We start from the raw sequence: 18,733 nt of genomic DNA, 5'->3' as shown, positions 1-18,733 counted from the left end.
GTAAATCTGTACTACGACATGACTGACTTCTACCACAATATCTCCTACATAATGTAAGTCTGTACTACGACATGACTGACTTCTACCACAATATATCTCACATGAAGATTGTGTAGAGTAAAATTTCCTTCTCAGCGTCGCGATAACTATTTCCTTTACTGAATACATCATTATCTGATACGTTTCTATATATTAGATATTATACATTAAGAAAAGGATTCAAAATTTTTCATACGGTACTAATATTTCCCAATACATAATTATTTCGCTTAACGTTCATTTTTTGTGTGCTTTAGGCCTCTCACCTGCCAATACTGCCTGGCCGCCAACGTCAAGCTACACACAGCAACCGAAAAAAAAAAATAAAACCTTCAGGCGTTAAATAAAATCTTAAAAGCCACACAATACTATTAATATGACTCATAATGTTTTCTGTTCTTCATGAACGACACATTGATCTCAACCTTTACTACAACTTTTTATGAGCATAAGCAAAATACGGTAACTTCTAATAAAAAAAGAGCAATATATACTTAATCCACACACTTCTCATTCATTTAAAACGTATCTTTACATCTACTAAATGAATTTTGTCGCATATTGCCCATCCAGTATTCGCTAATGTATGTATCCTTGAAAATCTAAGTCATCGAACCAAGCGTGGTCAGGATGTGCGTTCAACTGTGATAGTATATTAATACATTTTGCTTAGGGATAGCTTTCATATATAGCACACACACAAACACTCACCTCTGGCAAGTACAATATCGCCATTGCATCAGCTGCCATGCTCATTCCCGTTTTCTGTGGCGAGCCCAAAAGGGTGGGAGCGGCGAAAGGGTTATGTAGTAGCGTGTAGCTCCTGTGGAAATTTACGTACTTAAATTTCTTGATTCACTCAGAACATTCCTTAATATAACTGATACGTCATACACTACTTACTTTAACGTCGATCATCTGTAAGTAAAGATACGTTAATTAATGTTAGTCTTTCTATCCATAAATGAAGCTTATTGTATCAAGGAAACGTTGCCAGGTATCGCTACGTATATCATCCCACGTCCGGGCGGTGCAGACCCCACTCTCACTCAGATCACCGACGCAAGTGAACGTATACTGAAGAAGGCTCGTGCAAGTGACTTTCTGACTGTTCCGCTGTTGTCGTTCCACTTATTCAGCAGGATAGCTCTATTGTACAGTGGTCATATTAATGGTATACCATGGTGGTTACGACCATAACTGAAGATGTACAAATCTCTGTTCGGGTGAACGAGATATACTACACAGACTATTCTGACACGCGAGTCAGGTGAGACATTGTAGCACCGTTGCTTTGATTTTGTGTATAAAGCATTGTGATAAAGCCCAGACCTGTGAAAGGGACATAGTGGCCGCCAAGGAAAATCCTACAGGGGCGAAAATAGCAAGATTTTACATATATGCCAAGTGAAGCTGCGAAGCTGAAGAATCAAACATCCGTCAAAAAGGACAAGATGGCTCATCTCGATATATCCTTGGTAAGTTATGAGTTTTCTAAAGCCCAAAGGTGATGGGAATGATTTGTTATCCGTACTTTTATGCATGTGGGAACCTTGGCAAGTAGCCTTGCCTCTAGAGGATATTGTGGTACCTCTCCTAACCCTCAGATTGGAGCTAGGATAGAATCCTACGATTAACAATTATATTTTTACTTTTTGTGCTGAATAATGTAATATTTAAGATTACAAATTTGTCTTGAGAACTGTTTCATAAGGTGTGAATGATATCTTACCCCAAACCCGCGTGACAGTCACAATGCATGGGTTATTCATAACCTTAATTAGTTATCCTTAAGCTCCATTAGCTTCCGAGTTAATACCATCAGTCAGAAAATCTGAGTAATGAACTGGATAATGACAACCAAACAGCTCTCGCCGTATATATGGTCCATCGACCTGCGGGGTTAGGGAAAGCCAAGGTCAAGTTCTTACGAAATTAATAACCTTTAACCCCTCTTGATGCTTCTCATCCCCCGAAGATTACGCACGACCAAGACGTCATATGGCCAGGATGAGGTTAATTTTTATTGCAGATATTGACTGACCACGTAGTCAGTCTCGTAATCTTATGTACAGGTGTTAGAACACCTGCATGGAAACCTTGGTGATGCAGCAGAGAACGGCATGCCATAAAGCCAGTGTATTTTCAGCTTGTTTCGCGGAATCTTTCGAATTCGGGAGTTATCAATTATACCAGAATTACTACATATACTGACTGGAAAGGTAATTAGTCACGGGAAAGATTTTATGTATGAAATCCGAATATATATTAATTCTTTTACGAGTACGATGCAGTTTGATTTCATTAGATAGGTTCATAGGCTTAATTCTGGATCTTGACATTGCCTGAATTTGTGGGTTACTGACAAAAAAAACAATAGCTGGTCAAGATCAAGTAAGTGCTTGCATTTATGTACCACACTGGTACAAGCGCTTGCACAGCATGGCTACAGGGGTGCATGAGTTGCGTTACTCATCAAGACTAACGGGTTGCGTCGCGTGAACCTAAGCCATCGATACGCACTCCTCTGGTTCCAATTTTATCGTTATCCCCTACACTTGTGCTTTGTGGCTCTGACATGTATCATATACGTTTAGCACGTATGCCTTATACTAAAGAACACGCACCCTTCCCTCACGCCAGATAACACGCACCCTTCCCTCATATCAGACAGTATACACCCTTCCCTCACTCCAGGCTAACAGTCACTTCCCTCACCCCAGACTAACAGTCACTTCCCTCATACCAGAATAAGTCACTCTTCCCTCGCACCAGACTAAGTCACTTCCCTCACACCAGACTAAGTCACTCTTCCCTCCCACCTGACAACAGTCACTCTCCCCCCACACTCCCAGACAACATGCACCCACACTAAATAACACTCATTTACTTCATGGATTTTCGCCCCATTCGAGACAACACGCACTCTTATGACAAAATGCATTTTCGCTCCTCTCATCAATCAGCACTCACCCTGACACCAGACATGCACTGAGCTTAGCCTTATGGATAAATGTAATAAAATCTTTTTTATTAGATAAGGTTTGTTATGGACACTTAAGGGTAGTAATTGTGCATATGGGTACAAAATGTGGTGGAGAGGGTGACTGTGAAGGCTAGCCTGCCGCTCCGTTCTACTCATGCTGAGTGCACGATGACTTGATGCATCTTTCAATAGTACAGGAAGGTTCAACTTCCACTCACGAAGAGGCACTGTACGATTAGGTAGGAAGTCACCCACGCCCCCATCCCTCATACGCAGCAGGGTACAAGAATACATCTAAGTTTTCCCGCGCGTTTCCCTCTGCGTTACCCTCCCAAACATACGCCAGGCGAACCCTGACTTGTACATTATACGGCTTCTCCATTCAAGTGTGAGCTCGTCATTCTAACACGCTCGAGAGCACCGTACTTGAGTACGAAGAGATTGAGCTCTGAGAGCTGAAACGATGCATACTGCTCATTAACTATGTTTGCTCAAAATTCTAAAACAATAACTGAAGGTCATACGAATGTTTGCTTTAAATTCTAAAACAAGACCGGAAGGTCATCTCGAAGTAAAAATATCTCGCCATGAATAATACGTCTATACATTGGCATTCATTTGATTGTTTCATATATTCTGGATATGCTTAAAACGCATTATATAGGTAAATGCACATACCAGTATATAAGCACCTGGTATCATCGATTAAATGCGCATATTTTACGACGAGAGGAATTCCTTTCGAAGGGCCAGTGTTCTGTAACAGATTCCTGTCTTAGGTAATGTTTCTGGGCGAGGTATGATGTCAGCCATGCCCTATGGCAATAGTAGATGAGGTAATCGTTATCGTGAGATACTGAGAGAATGTTTCTTGTGCATATTTTCGCCGTGCAGTGTGAAGTGAAAGGTTTGGAATAACGAGTACGTCCAACGCGCCGGCTCTTGCCCTCCACCCCTCCAGGGGGCGGGCCCCCCGGGGTCTCGCCTCGCCCGTAATCCGCCTCGAACCGGTTTAGTGTGGCTCGCCAGGTCTCGCTAGACATCATTTTACCTCTAGGGTTTCGGATGGTTTTAGTGTTACCTGATGTCTACTTGCGTTTGTTGCATCATCGTGTATTTTGGAGTTGCAGGATGAGTAAAATGAGTGCAGGGGGAGGGCCATTAAGGGTGAAATTTTAATATAATGTGGATAGGCATCTAAGCTCTTACAACAGAGGTACTGTTGCCGAATATCGATCCCCCTGAAATCGACTAAACTCCTTTCCCAAGCAGACAGCAGTGGGTATGATGGCGAGTAAGTTATAAAATGCACAATGTAGGTCAACTCTTCACATGATAATATACGGTAGTGGTCTATGCATTCTGGCGCCATTGGTTCTACGCAAAGCTGTATTGCACGTCTGCAGTCCTACAGCTGTTTTGAGTACAATGATTTTCTCCTTTTTTTACTGAAAGTTAGTCCCGTTGCAAAGAGAAGCCGCAACTCGCCGTCTGTCGTAGAAACTCAGGCGTCGGCCTGCGATTGGCTTAAAAGGTGGGCCGGTTCTCGGCGCTGCATCTCATTGGTCCATTCCCGAGCGCCAAGGCTACGCGTGATCAAAAGGGATGTTGACGCTGTAATACGCAATACTTATACTAACATTACTGTTATCTGCACAGGATGGTAAGTTTAATAGAGAAACTGAAAGAAACGGGAATGTATTTGTGGTAGTCTTATATGTGGTACAACCCAAAACCCATCACACTCATCTCATGGAAGGGGTGCAGGTCATGTGATGATGAAACACATCATACTGCTGAGCAGCCATCAACAGACAATACTTAAAACGCAGTTCTGACAACCTTTTACTCAGCCTGAAGTTTTTGAGATTTAATTCGAGATTTAACTGTTTCCCCCATGAAGGTTACTTGATCGATGGCTAGGCCTATAAATAATACGCAGTGGAAGGTTCGAGATAAATACTTAAGAAATCGCGAGACATTAAGCTTTATTTAAAGAGGCTGCTGTTCATGGTAACAGGAAATTAATACCGCGGGTTATCGGCACACGGTAACAAACCCGCCGCAAGCACAAGGTCGTGTTATTTATAGACAAATGTACTGGCATCCCACACTCGCTCTGTTATCACCTCTCGGGGTTTGTGACCCAAGCGGATGCCGGCAACAACCATCACTGTTTAGGGAGTATGGGTTTCATTCAGATGTTTGGAGGGGTGTGGAGGTGGAAAACACCTTAATACATTCCATCAAGATTTGTCCAACAAATAAATTTCATGGTAAAGCGGTATAACTGTGCTTGAGAAGTACTGATGATTGCGAGGTGTTCCATGTATTCGTAACACTTCTCTTGGAGCTTTTGGCAAGCTACCCTATCCCTCAGGTTAATGACACCGTGTTTTTAATAGCACTCTGGTATACAGAAATGCTACATTCTCGTATACCTTCGCTTTGTGGGAGTCCGTGAAAATGCCTTTTAAAAGCCAACCCATATGCCGATATTTATAGCCACAGCCATGTTAAATTGGTATCCGTGCACGTCCTAATCTGCTACATTAACTGCACATGTCTCGGCGCTAATAATCTTTACTTCAACCTTTACATCAGCTGTAACGTAGCCTTTATATAATCAACCTAGTCACCTAGCAGAGGTCAACGCAACACTAGTCATATTCCCCACTCAACCTGGTCACAGTCAACCACGCATCAGCCAACAAAAATAATGCTAGGAAGTTGGCAGTGTAGCCAACTCTATGTGAGCAAGTCCACTCGGGCAGTTTATAGGAAAAGTGAGTCTATGCCTCGAAACTAGTTTATCTCACCTTTCTTTTTTTCATGGGTTCTATTTTCGAATAATTCCCATTATTTGGAATTGGCATGGCTGATCTGAACGCTTAATATGGGGTGGGCGTATTGATTTCAAATTAATTTGTTCGACATCAAGGGATGGTGAAGTTAATGTGCTCTCCCTAACCTATCAATCACATGGCAAAAATACTGTGATTGTGACGAGGGCAAACAAAAGCACTGAGTAAAAACCAGTCAGAGACGACTGCAGAAAAACCAGTCAGAGACGACTGCAGAAAAACTGTGCTTGATACAGGCAACTGTTACAGATGTACGACAATTGTATTCCATATTGCACTGCAACAAGCAGAGACGGCAAAGCCTCGGCAGGCACTTAACGATATCCGGACTAAGAACAGGACAATCCCTCAAGCTTGCTTGCGAAAACCGGAATTCTTGCTTCTGGGACGAGGGTTCGCGTACACCTAGGCTTCACGTTTCCCTGTCACACGTTAACCGACCTTCTTAAAAAGATATATATATATATATATATATATATATATATATATATATATATATATATATATATATATATATATATATATATATTTACTGTATGCCAAGCAATGCCTGAGAAATCTCCGTGGATATTTTCTTAACTACATCTACTAGGGAAGATAACATTCACACCAATGCTTATGTAAGTTTGTAAAGTACATACTTTGAAGAAAGCAAAGCACTACCAAAAGTGATATTAATTGCTAATTCAAGATTGGTAAATCAGAAATACCCAAGAAACCTCTTCATAGGGATTAGCAGTTCGCGGGGAAGAATATAAAAGCTGATTGTGCAACGAATGGCAAGGAGCCAGTTCATAAGGATTACATGCACGTGGGAAAAAAAAAATATATAAAAGATATGTGACTGTAGCAATAGAAGCTATGAGCTTTGTTCAAAAGTGTTAAGAATCTGTAGTCATACAAAAAAAAAAAGTCTTTCCCCTAATGTGATTTAACCTAATGGTATTTCTTTTTTTATTGTACAACTCTCAGGTTTTAGTCGCTCTCACACCAGGAAGTGTTACATTTCCCTTGAAGACTAACTGGATCCCCTCCGACGGCCGTGCTCGACATAGTGCAGTCCAGTTGCACTTGCAATGTGTAATGAGGTATATCCTTTTCTTGTAAAGAAAGTATCATTAGCTGTTAAAACACACATACATATACATTTAAAACATACACGCATATAAAACACATACACATACATTTAATACACACACACACACACATACATATTACTGTTTTCATTACGAAACCCCCTTGACTCTTTTCAATGGGCTCCCGCAGCAACTTTGAGGCTGCTGCACTCAATACGGAAGCAGGGTAAGGTAGGCTCCTCTGTAAGCGAGGGAAAAGGGTTCACGACGACCCCTGTACGCTTTCCCGTCTGCGGACGAAGCTACAGAGTAGTCGTGGTGTAACCAGTTGCAGGAGAGGAGTCTGCCAAACACACACAGACAGACAGACATTTCTGTATAACACGAACAAGGTATATGCACATTCTAGTGTACATTCTGTCAGCCATATTTAGTGACTTGCAGCTTAATAATAACGTGCGATGTGTTTCCTTTTCCAGTCACCACTGGTGAAGTCGTTTGTGGCTGGGTCGTTCTCGGGGACCTGTTCCACCATCCTCTTCCAGCCACTTGACCTGGTCAAGACTCGACTGCAGACAACAATCACAATACCGTGAGTCTTGAGAGAGAGAGAGAGATAGAGAGAGAGAGAGAGAGAGAGAGAGAGAGAGAGAGAGAGAGAGAGAGAGAGAGAGAGAGAGAGAGAAGGTACGAAGAGAGAAGTGATTCCTTTAAAAAATAATCGAGTTCTCTCACGATTGATCTTTTGACGATGGTGTGGTTGCATTTCTTTCCTGATAAATCAACAGGTTTTGAGACTAAAAAAACCTAAACCCTGTGTGAGACGCGTATTTATGACTGTTTACGAGATAATGGCACGGACGCAGTGCCATTATATGAGGTACTCTGACGCCCGTACTGAAGGTCTGTGGGTGAGAGACGCAATAGCGCAGTGTGGCCTGTGCTGAGGGGAAGGGGTTTCATCGACCCAGGCCAGGTCTTCCCTCCTACAGACACCCACGCACATACACGTGACTGATCTCCACGCCCGTCTTTGCGCAACATCTTTCACGGGAAAGAGCATCTGCTGCTATATATATTATATATATATATATATATATATATATATATATATATATGCAAACACACGCGAAGAGCCTGTGGTGGGTTATCAGTGGATGGGTAACGTGGAATGTGACCAGGCAAGGAGGGGAACACGCTACACAGGGAAGGGTACCCATGAGGACTTCGCCACGTAATGTGCTCCCTTTTTTGTGTTGACTTGGTCAGAGAAAGTTCTCGGGAATGCTACAGTACGCCACAGTCTGCACCGAGGATGCCGACAGCATTACCCTGCCTCGTTCGAAGAATAGATAGAACTGTTATCGAACGCTGACGCATCTTTGAAGGAAAATCCGAGTGGCTTAACTAGTTAGTCAGTTTCAGATGTGTATTTAAAGGTAACTAACGATATTAACAATTCCTTGTACCTTTAACAGTTATATATATATATATATATATATATATATATATATATATATATATATATATATATATATATATATATATATATATATATATATATATTATGCTACTAGCCATTTCCCGCGTTAAGAACAGAGGACTGAGCCTTTAAGGAAATATCGTCTCTTGGCCCCCCTCTTTCGGAAAACTAAAAACGAGAGGGGAGGATTTGCATCCCCCGTTGGTCGCCTTCTACAACACACAGGGAATACGTGGGAAGTATTCTTTCTCCAGGGATAATGATATTGCAGTAGGAAGCAGATACGCGCAATCTAGTACTTGTCGATAATCACGAGGAAAAACGAAACTTATTGTATTTCTTTTTCCTCGTGGTTACCAGATGTCGCTTAGTGATGTGTGTGTGTGTGTGTGTGTGTGTGCTGCAGAGATGCGGGGCAAGAAAGTGGTAACTTATCGGCGTCTTCGTAAGGGCGTTGCATCGTGGGCAAGAAGGAGGACCTTCGGACATGAAACTTTTATCCCCCTTAAGGATGGGGGGGTTGTCGAAGAAAAGTAATTTTTGCGCGCTGAGATTGCCTCAGACCTCCAATATGCAAAACTGGGTCAAAAATGAATTTACCTCGTCTGCCTTTTATCATTAACATGTACAAAGAAAAAAAATGGTACAATGTCTCTTAAGACCCACGATTTTTTGTCTTTTTATTTCATATTAGTTTTCTGGGAGAACTTGTAGAACAGTTCATTAGCATAGGTTAAGGATGGTCAAAGTTAGCATCCAAAGCTTGGATACATCCGCCAGTGGTTGGCAAAGTGGTTTGCAATACTGGCCGTGCGCGAGAGAGGGTTACACACACACACACACAGCTAATTTGGGAAATGATTAGTCGCCACGTTGAAGAAGAAATCTTTATTTATTTCTTACGTAGACTGGCGTTGTCTGAAAGATAATGTTACCCTAAGCTTTACACGCAATAACTTTAAAGGAAGGCTGATGCCGGAGCCCTCCCGTACTTAAATTTGTCATGTGCGTTGCGGGGAGGGTGAGGTTGGCAGCGAGCTTGAGGGTATAGTGAAAATGTTATAAACCCTCTCAACCCCGGGTGACTGCCTCGGCAACCCAAAGTAGGTGCCACTGCTCTGGAGGGGAAGATGACGTTGTTACTGGGGATTAACGTAATCCCGTGAAGACGACGGTGTGATATAATTTGTTCTCAAGCCAAGTATAAAGCATACGCTTTACGTACATTCTGACACGATCGCGCGAAACAATTATCTCGGGAAATACGTTCTTCTGTTGAATGCTTAAGACGTTAATTCCTAGGGCTACACTTTAAACGGTGTGTGAGGTGAGTATGCCGAAATACAAATGTTAAGGGACCTAGTTTGATTCAGAACCAAGAAATAATCAGTGAATATGACACCAGTTTCACCTCGAAACTGTTTCACTCTAGTAAGTACGCATGGTTTTGCTTCCAAGAAATTATTTTTGAAAGTCTTTCAAAGGAGCCCAGAAACATTACGCCGAAAAACAAGAAGTCGGGCCACACCCATACTGACGACCCGACCTTAGTTCGCGAGATGTTGATTACAATGAAGATCTGCGACAGCAGATAGAGCCATGAGGTCATGGTGACGGTGCAGAAGCCAGTACCGCAGAGGAAAACCATCCTTAACCTGTGGTCCGACACAACAGTTGCAGATCGAACGAACATTCATCACCTTTGCTCAAATGTTTGTGATATCCCAAATCGTAGCTTGTCCGCTACATTAATATGATAATCGAAACGTTACTCTCAGTCCCCGTTCACTCATCTTGTGTCTTGTTTCAAAGCGTCCGTCAAGCAGCAGGTGATTAATGCGAAGCAAAGGTTTCTTTGGCTATCACCTTTATCTAAGTTGCTGCACGTGTCTGCTCATTCGAATCCAGTACACCATGTATTCAAATCAGCCAGCAGAAATATGACAAATCTGCCGACAGAAATATGACAAAAATATCGGCAGAAACATGATACATTTATCAACAAACACAAAATACATCTTTCGAAACAAGAGTGACATGGACAGCTTTGTTATCTTCAGAATTCCGAATATCTTGGTCAGGCCAACCCGGTTAAGCAGCGGACAATACACGTTTACGGAGACAGTTCGAAATTTGAACATTAAGAAAGATTATCTGGTTTAAGGAGCCACCAAGTGAAAATGTATACGATTGTGTCAATGTATTTCACAGTTCACAATTCTTTGGCAAGCCTAGGGATTTCCTGGGACCTGGTGGGAGGGTCGGTCCTCCAGACACACTGGCGCCGCCAGCCGCTCTGCTATTATCGTACCCCTGACAACTTGCTAAGGTGGAGATATACCTAATTTTCTAAAAACAGCTTATCGTAAATGTTTATCTTCCCGATAAAGGCTGTTTACCGACAACTTATAGGAAACAGTCTGCAGTATGACAACTAAAGCTACGTGGAGAATTCGATAAAAACTTCATTCATTATACACAAGTCCCTCCACCATCTCCTGTATGGTACCAATAGCAGTTACAGCAAATTACCCTCTGTGAAGGTAAACGGGATATAGTCATTTCTCTGGCATATATAACCCTGTTTCGATAAGGCGTAACAACTGCTCGGGCATACAATCCTATTCATAGGCTGCTGGTTTTTGTGAAGGGTTTTGTGCTGTATAGAATCTACAGTAGGTCGTGGTTAGCCCTATGCCCTATGTAACCGGTTCATTGTAACACTTCCGACCGTATCTGAGTGTTCTCAAGTATCTAGGTCAGAATAAAAACAGTCCAAGGGTGTGATAGGTTGAAAGATCAACAAGTAAGGAACTTGACTTGTTGCAAGTTTAGATTACATAAGCACTGGCAAACTGAATCACGCACAAAAAAGTAAATTACACAGCGGAGGAAGCCTTGTTGCCAAGCAAGGTGTCTTCCTTTGAGATGGGGTAAGCAGACCAACACTACTTCAAAGTTAAAGTGGTTCATTATCGGTCAGCGGGGGCTGACATTACACTATATATCTCTTTTTTGGCCATTTATAGATGGCTGTCGTTCAGCTGGCCAGAATTCAGTTATTGTCCAAAGCGGCTTTTCTTGTAACATTTCAAGCCAGTTTGATTTTTATAACGGAAAACTCCTTCATACCGCCTTGGCCGCATGATGTGTAAGCAATTTCATGGTATTATGAAGTAGAATATTATGAAACTGACATTTCTTTACGGACAGTACACTAGCATGATTTTCGTGATTACCTGTTCATGTCATGGTGGGATGACCTTGTAATTAAATGGTTAATCTACGCTTCCTTAAAAGATGTTGGATATCTGGTTGTTCCTTTGTCAGCCTTGTGTCTGGAAAGCGTGGTTAGTTCATTACAAATAACTCGATGTCTTCCTCTTCCTTTAATATTACATTACACATTTTTCCACAGCTTCGGCGCTAAGAGACTTTATGCCACGGTTTTCATGTTTATTACCAAGTACATGTCTGTGAACCCCATAGACGGCAAACTCTACCGTGTTTGCATTAAATCAACATTTACCGACATTCGCTCTACTGGCTAAGATAATGAAATTTTGGACAGGTTTACGCATTGTGTCTGTCTCTGCTGTCTTAGCTACGACTCAACATTTGACTTCACATTAAGGTTTATATAATATTACGTCCGAAGACACCCAGTCTGTTACTTAAAGGAAGTTTTATTTAAAGCTTGCAGAGTAACGCGTTGTTATTTCTTCGACACATGCCGGCTGTTTAAACTCAAGTTACATGGACGTAAAACAATTTTTTTCTTTGTTAACATTTAAACGCTTAGCTTCATGAAGATAATTATAACCACATCAATTTTTAACCATATAATTGCCGACAACGGAACTTTTCGATCTCCTTGAAACACCTTGTCTACTGTCTTATGTAATCTGTAAGATAGCAACAGTAACTGCGTTATTTCTGGCAGGCGAGATTAGCAGTCTACGAATCTCTACCAACGTCTCGTCAACATGCAAACTGGAAACCTAACTTTGCTTGTTCTTTTTATAACTTCATTAAAAACAGATGTGGGAACCTCATTCATTCCATTTCGTCGTCGCCTTACGTATACTTTCTATTCTGTTGTAACGGACTTTCGAAGACAAAAGATAACGCGTCATTCATAACTATACACACCCCACCCACCATTTTCTCTTAGTATCTTCCTGATTTTAGACTCAGCATGTCTATATTTAATCAAGACAATTGTGTGCCGACGTAAGTTAGGTAGGGCGGCCATGAGAGTGGGTGGTGTGCCTGGGTGGCGGTGCTGGCTGCAGGGGGCGGGGGAGAACCTTGTTCAGAGCTGGCGGGCGGGCGAGCTGACCTCGCACAGGGTCCCAGCGCTACCCTCGCTCCAGCCTCTCGCCATCACTGCTGCCTGCATCTCTACATTTATACCAGTTATGGTTATTTCCACGTATACAGATCATCTTCAACCCTTTCCGTGTCATTCTGGATGTAAAATGATTGAGAGTTTTCCTTGAAATGACATAGTATTGCCATACGAGTACTCGCTGGGTATACCCGTGCGGCAGAAGGGTGTTGTACCGCCCTGGAGACAGCTGTTAAGAAGGGCATCATGACCACGGGTTGCTAACCGACTCGGTTTTACCGTATTTGATGCAATGGAATTTCTCTTCCTCTGGATTCATTAACCCGAGGCTCATTTATGCTGAGGCCTATTAACACATTTATTCGAAAGTCACTATTTTGAAAGGTGTTTGTTAACTCGGTCCTCATTTACAAAGTGGGTTGTCATCAAAGATACTTAACATTAGTTTTTACCCCTAATTTAAATCCGTAACACTGCGTCCTACCATCTCTTAGTCTATCTACCCTTCCCGATTAGATACGAAAATGGTTAAACGTGGTCGGAAATATTTTTTCCTACATCTACCATACACTACAAACCAGTAAAAGCTAGTCGGAACTAATACAGTACAACAATATGGTAATCATTTTCCCTTATAAACTAAGATTTCATATTACAAGTGAAAGATACAGAAATCATATAGTTAGCTCTATAACTACAGACTGACAAAGTATTAATTATAAAATACTCTAATGAGGCTATCAGTTGATTCTACCTCTACCGAATTCGATGATAACGAACCTGATAATACATCGGCGAGATGGGTCCATATAGTTAATGGGAAGGAGGTGGCTGCCTGTCTCTTTCTTGTCATAAATGTAACAAGCATGTTTCATGCCCAGATTAAACGCCTACGTCATGCTTAAACCAGCTTGCATCCTTTGTGTAAACTTCCAAAATCTTTTTAGACATCTTAAATTTAGACTTTCCCAGTCTCAACTTTGGTGATGGATGGTCTCAAGACTACACTTAAGGCGATGTTATTTTTTGCTGTAGAATCTGTTGGACTAAATCTCGGTGATCATTGTGGGCATCCCATTTGCCATGTTTTCCCATTCAAAATGTAAAATGTTAATCATTAACGGTGTCTTGTATTAAACTCTCCATGGTTGAAATATCTTGATTTGTTGTAATGAAAACATCGACTGAAAAAAAAAAAAAGGCAAGGTATTATAACTTGGTTAATACAAAAGAGATATAACATTAAAAATCAGACGAGGAAAAGATTTATGTATTTGCCCGACACCCATCCCAGTGTAACAATCTGTTCATCTATAAATTAAATTTGAATCACCGGATTGAGAAAGTTCAGTATATGCCTGAATTTTTTCTTTTCTTCATCGTGTAAGCCAGTTACTACTTGCAAGTCTAAAAGCAGCACAAGCATTTGAACAGACATGCCTGTTCTTTCATTTTCAAACTAACTATATCAGTTTTTCTCTCTCTTCCTCCATATTTCATTATCTTCCCTCTTCCTTCACTATCTCCTCTTATCCACCCCTTTTCTCTCCTTATCATCACCTCTCTTTAATGCTGTCAGGCCTACACAAGATCTCTGGCTCTTGGCAAAATCTTGTTAAATTAGCTCTCTTTCCATTGAGGAAAAAGCATGTTGGTGCAAGATTAATGATGCTTTACATCACTTGTCTTTTCAGTTTGTGATGTTTCCGTATTAAATGTCTGTCTTAGGAATTTCTAAACAAGTCAGAATTGGATAGACTTGACTTCCAAAGAGTACCATTCAGATGAAATAGATTCTCTGCAAATATTAGGCTACCCATATCGAAGAGAATGTTGAACTTAACCATTTGTCATATGGTAAACAAGAAAGTACCTTTTCAGTTTTCTTATCTAAAAACCTCAATGCTGAATTTCTCAAAAATGTCAAAGATAAAAAATACAAAATTTCAAGGTTCCTCTTTTGTTTGTTATTCTGGTAAATACTTTGAGTTTACCTGAGATTGCTAAATTTACTCTGATTACTCAATGGGATGTTTGTTACTGAAAACATTTTGCTCTTTACAGATCAAGCAGTTCTGTTGGCATGTTAGCCACAGTTGGAAAAGTTGTACGTAATGAACGGCTTTTTGGATTATGGAAAGGCATGACACCAGTAAGTTTTGGAGGTTATTTTACTATTTCATGTCCATTGATATTTCTGATACCTATGTCTTTATTACATTATAACAGTATTTTTGTTCAACTGTTTTTAACTCGCATTCCCATATACAAATGATGTTTCAAGAATATGTACTCATACATTTCATTCGATGATTATATGTACGCTCTTCATCCAGTAATAATAATCAATATCTATTTACATATTAGGACTAACTATTAATTTTATCATTTTCAGAGTATCTATCGGTGTGTGCCTGGTGTGGGTCTCTATTTTTCATCACTTAACTGGCTCAAGACCAACTTCTGTGAGGGTCAACCAGGAGCCTTGGAGGCCATTATGCTTGGAGTGGTGGCTCGAACAATCACTGGTATCACAATGATTCCCATCACAGTTATTAAGACCAGATATGAGGTAAGAAAAATGAACACTTGACCTTTTATTTCTAATATTACTAACTAAATATTTGAGATTTGTAAAAAAACAAAGTGTGGTTGAGAGAACAGAAGAGGGTGTCCTTAAATGATTTGGATATACAGAGAATGAGTGAAGAAAGGTTGACAGAATGGATATATGCATCAGAAGTGGAGGGAACAAGAAGAATGGGAAGACCAAATTGGAGATGGAAGGATGGAGTGAAAAAAGATTTTGAATGATCATGGACTGAACCTATAGGAGGGTGAAAGGCATACATGACATAAAGTGCTTTAATGAACATACTGTCATTGGACTGAACTAGAGCATATGATGCATCCGTGGTAAAGTATAAAGGATGTGGAGCTGTGGTTTTGGTGCAATACAAGAGAACTACAGAATGGCTGTGAGCAGATGTGGCCTTTCTTCAGCTGTTCCTGATTCTAACTTGCTAACATGGAAAATGGCTTTCAGTGCATCTCCAGTTTTTTCTCCATTCCATAACCTTTATTTCAACTTAAAGTTCCCACCAATCATCCTTCCCAATCTTCATGTGCAAACATTAAAACTCATCCTTAAATTCCAGTCATACGATATGACTTCCCTTCTTTCATTTATTGACATTCTTTTTGAACATCTTCCTCCCACACACATCACTGAACTAGCCCACCATTTTTTCAAACTCTTCTGATGTAGTGAAAAATAGCAATATGTAATTTAATAATGTTTAATTAGTTTACACCCCATTATTTAGAAAATTATCAAATTACTTTTGTTTACAGAGTGGAGTGTACAGTTATAATAGTATGCGTGAAGCTGTGTGTTCAATCTACATGAAAGAGGGTGCCAGGGGCCTTACCTGTGGTTTGATTCCTACACTACTCCGTGATGCACCTTTTTCTGGGCTCTATCTCATGTTTTATACACAAACAAAGAAGCGAGTGCCACAGAGTAAGTATGCATACATTATATAATTCCATTTTCTTAGTCCTTATACAAAATAAGAATAATGGAGAAAACACGCCTATATATCAATCTTTTTAACATTATACATCTGCTCAAGCCATTTTTAAAAAATCCTTAATCTTTATTCAGGATACATGGAAGGCAGCATGGCTCCTCCAGTGCACTTTACTTGTGGAGTGCTGGCCGGTATCATGGCATCCATGGTCACACAGCCATTTGATGTGGTAAAAACGAAGATGCAGCTTTACCCACACAAATTCACCTCTTTCTATCAGGCTATCTGGTATGTCAACAAAAAGTATGGCCCTCAAGGGTACTTTAAAGGGCTGGTCCCTCGCATGTTGCGTCGTACTCTCATGGCAGCCATGGCATGGACTGTCTATGAACAGGTAATGTCCACACATTTATCCTTATTTCTACGTTTTGCATATTTAATGATAATGTGAAAATATCATAATTCTACGTTCTTTAGTGATACAGTCAATAATAATATGTGGGAGGAGGGTAGTGAAATTAATATCAAATGGAAGGAAAATTAAATATTGCTGTCTTACCAGTGTTCTCTTTCTGCTTTCAGATAACAAAGAGTTTTGGCTTGAAATAAGCAGCCAATGTGAAGCCTGATACCAGAATGTATTTAGATAATACACAGAGGTTTCATATTTACTAACAGTTTTAACTTGAATATATGAGTATTCTGAGGATACACAACTTGTTAAATTTGTGACATTCATGGATGAACTGTGTAATTGCTTGAGCGATGTGTTTTAACATCAACATAAATTTCATTTAAAGGAGGTGTTTAGTTCGGTTTATAGTTTTCTTTTGACCAGCATGGCTACCATTTGAATGTTCCACCCACATACCAGTGTATTTGACTTTTTTTTTTAACACTATTGTATTATTCAATCTGGTTACTTGGGTACTGTTCAGATTGGTTGCAGTGCTTTAGCAGATAATAATTTCAGTATGAGAACTCAAATGCTACAGTACAATCTTTACTTGCAGTTTAAGTTAATTTACTGATAATCAATTTATAAATTACGATAGGATCAGAGGCTTCTTTCTGTGATATTTCTTGTTTTATCTCTAATAATAGATTTCCTATATCTTCCTTAAAAGCAGAGTATCAAAAAATTCCTTGTTAAAAATAAGTTACAAATGTCCCTTACTATTTTGTTTAAGATCTCGTTACCCACTCCATTAAAGATTGTAGTTAACTATCGTCCCACTCTCCATTACAGGTTGTAGTTAACTTTCATGAATTACATTTATTTCTCTAAATGTTTAAGAGCCTTTGTTAGATCTTGTATAACTGTCGGCCCTGACAGTATTAAGTATCAATTTTCACATTCTTATTATTTGTAATGGTTCATTCATTAAACTGCACCATTTCTCATGTATCTCTCTCATTGTATTCCTAATTTTCAACGTCTGTGATTTTGGATGACCAGAGGAACATGAAAATGGTACAATGTTACAGGTGAATCAACTTTGAACATTTTGTAATTTGTGGAGATTGTTTATGTTCAGCCTCATTTTCGAGGTTATTTATAATATGACATTATTTGTACCAAGAATCCAATTAAAAAAGATTAGATAAACATTCTTTTTCTTTCTTTCAAACTATTCACCATTTCCCGCGTTAGCGAGGTAGCGTTAAGAACAGAGAACTGGGCCTTTGAGGGAATATCCTCATGTGGCCCCCTTCTCTGTTCCCTCTTTTGGAAAATAATAATAATAATAAAAAAAAAAAAAAAAGAAAGGAGAGAATTTCCAGCCCCTCGCTCCCTCCCCTTTTAGTCGCCCTCTACGACACGATATCCCAAAAAGATATATGTACTTTTTTTTTTTTTTTTGCTTTGTCACTGTCTCCCGCGTTTGCGGGGTAGCGCAAGGAAACAGACGAAATAAATGGCCCAACCCACCCCCATACACATGTATATACATACATGTCCACACACGCAAATATACATACCTACACAGCTTTCCATGGTTTACCCCAGATGCTTCACATGCCCTGATTCAATCCACTGACAGCACGTCAACCCCGGTATACCACATCGATCCAATTCACTCTATTCCTTGCCCTCCTTTCACCCTCCTGCATGTTCAGGCCCCAATCACACAAAATCTTTTTCACTCCATCTTTCCACCTCCGATTTGGTCTCCCACTTCTCCTCGTTCCCTCCACCTCCAACACATATATCCTCTTGGTCAATCTTTCCTCACTCATTCTCTCCATGTGCCCAAACCATTTCAAAACACCCTCTTCTGCTCTCTCAACCACGCCCTTTTTATTTCCACACATCTCTCTTACCCTTACGTTACTTACTCGATCAAACCACCTCACACCACACATTGTCCTCAAACATCTCATTTCCAGCACATCCATC

The 18,733-nt window shown here is 40.3% G+C and overlaps 1 protein-coding gene across 2 annotated transcripts; it reads left to right on the top strand.

The window, feature by feature from the left end:
* The first annotated feature begins 1,064 nt into the window (after positions 1–1,064).
* On the top strand, positions 1,065–17,941 carry LOC139763249 (mitochondrial glycine transporter-like). 2 transcript variants are annotated; one of them, XM_071689173.1, is made up of 8 exons: positions 1,081–1,517; positions 6,862–6,977; positions 7,445–7,557; positions 14,864–14,951; positions 15,195–15,371; positions 16,154–16,322; positions 16,467–16,726; positions 16,915–17,941. In XM_071689173.1, the coding sequence occupies exons 2-8, from the start codon at positions 6,966–6,968 to the stop codon at positions 16,939–16,941; spliced, it is 846 nt and encodes a 281-aa protein (XP_071545274.1). In that variant the 5' UTR covers positions 1,081–1,517; positions 6,862–6,965; the 3' UTR covers positions 16,942–17,941. The 2 variants fall into 2 exon arrangements, with proteins under 2 accessions (XP_071545273.1, XP_071545274.1); XM_071689172.1 differs by lacking the exon at positions 6,862–6,977 and having other exon boundaries at positions 1,065–1,517.
* The last annotated feature ends 792 nt before the right edge of the window (positions 17,942–18,733 follow it).

The sequence above is a fragment of the Panulirus ornatus genome, chromosome 46, assembly GCF_036320965.1.
Source record: "Panulirus ornatus isolate Po-2019 chromosome 46, ASM3632096v1, whole genome shotgun sequence".
NCBI lineage: Eukaryota > Metazoa > Arthropoda > Malacostraca > Decapoda > Palinuridae > Panulirus > Panulirus ornatus.
This window is presented reverse-complemented; position numbering and strand designations above follow the sequence as displayed.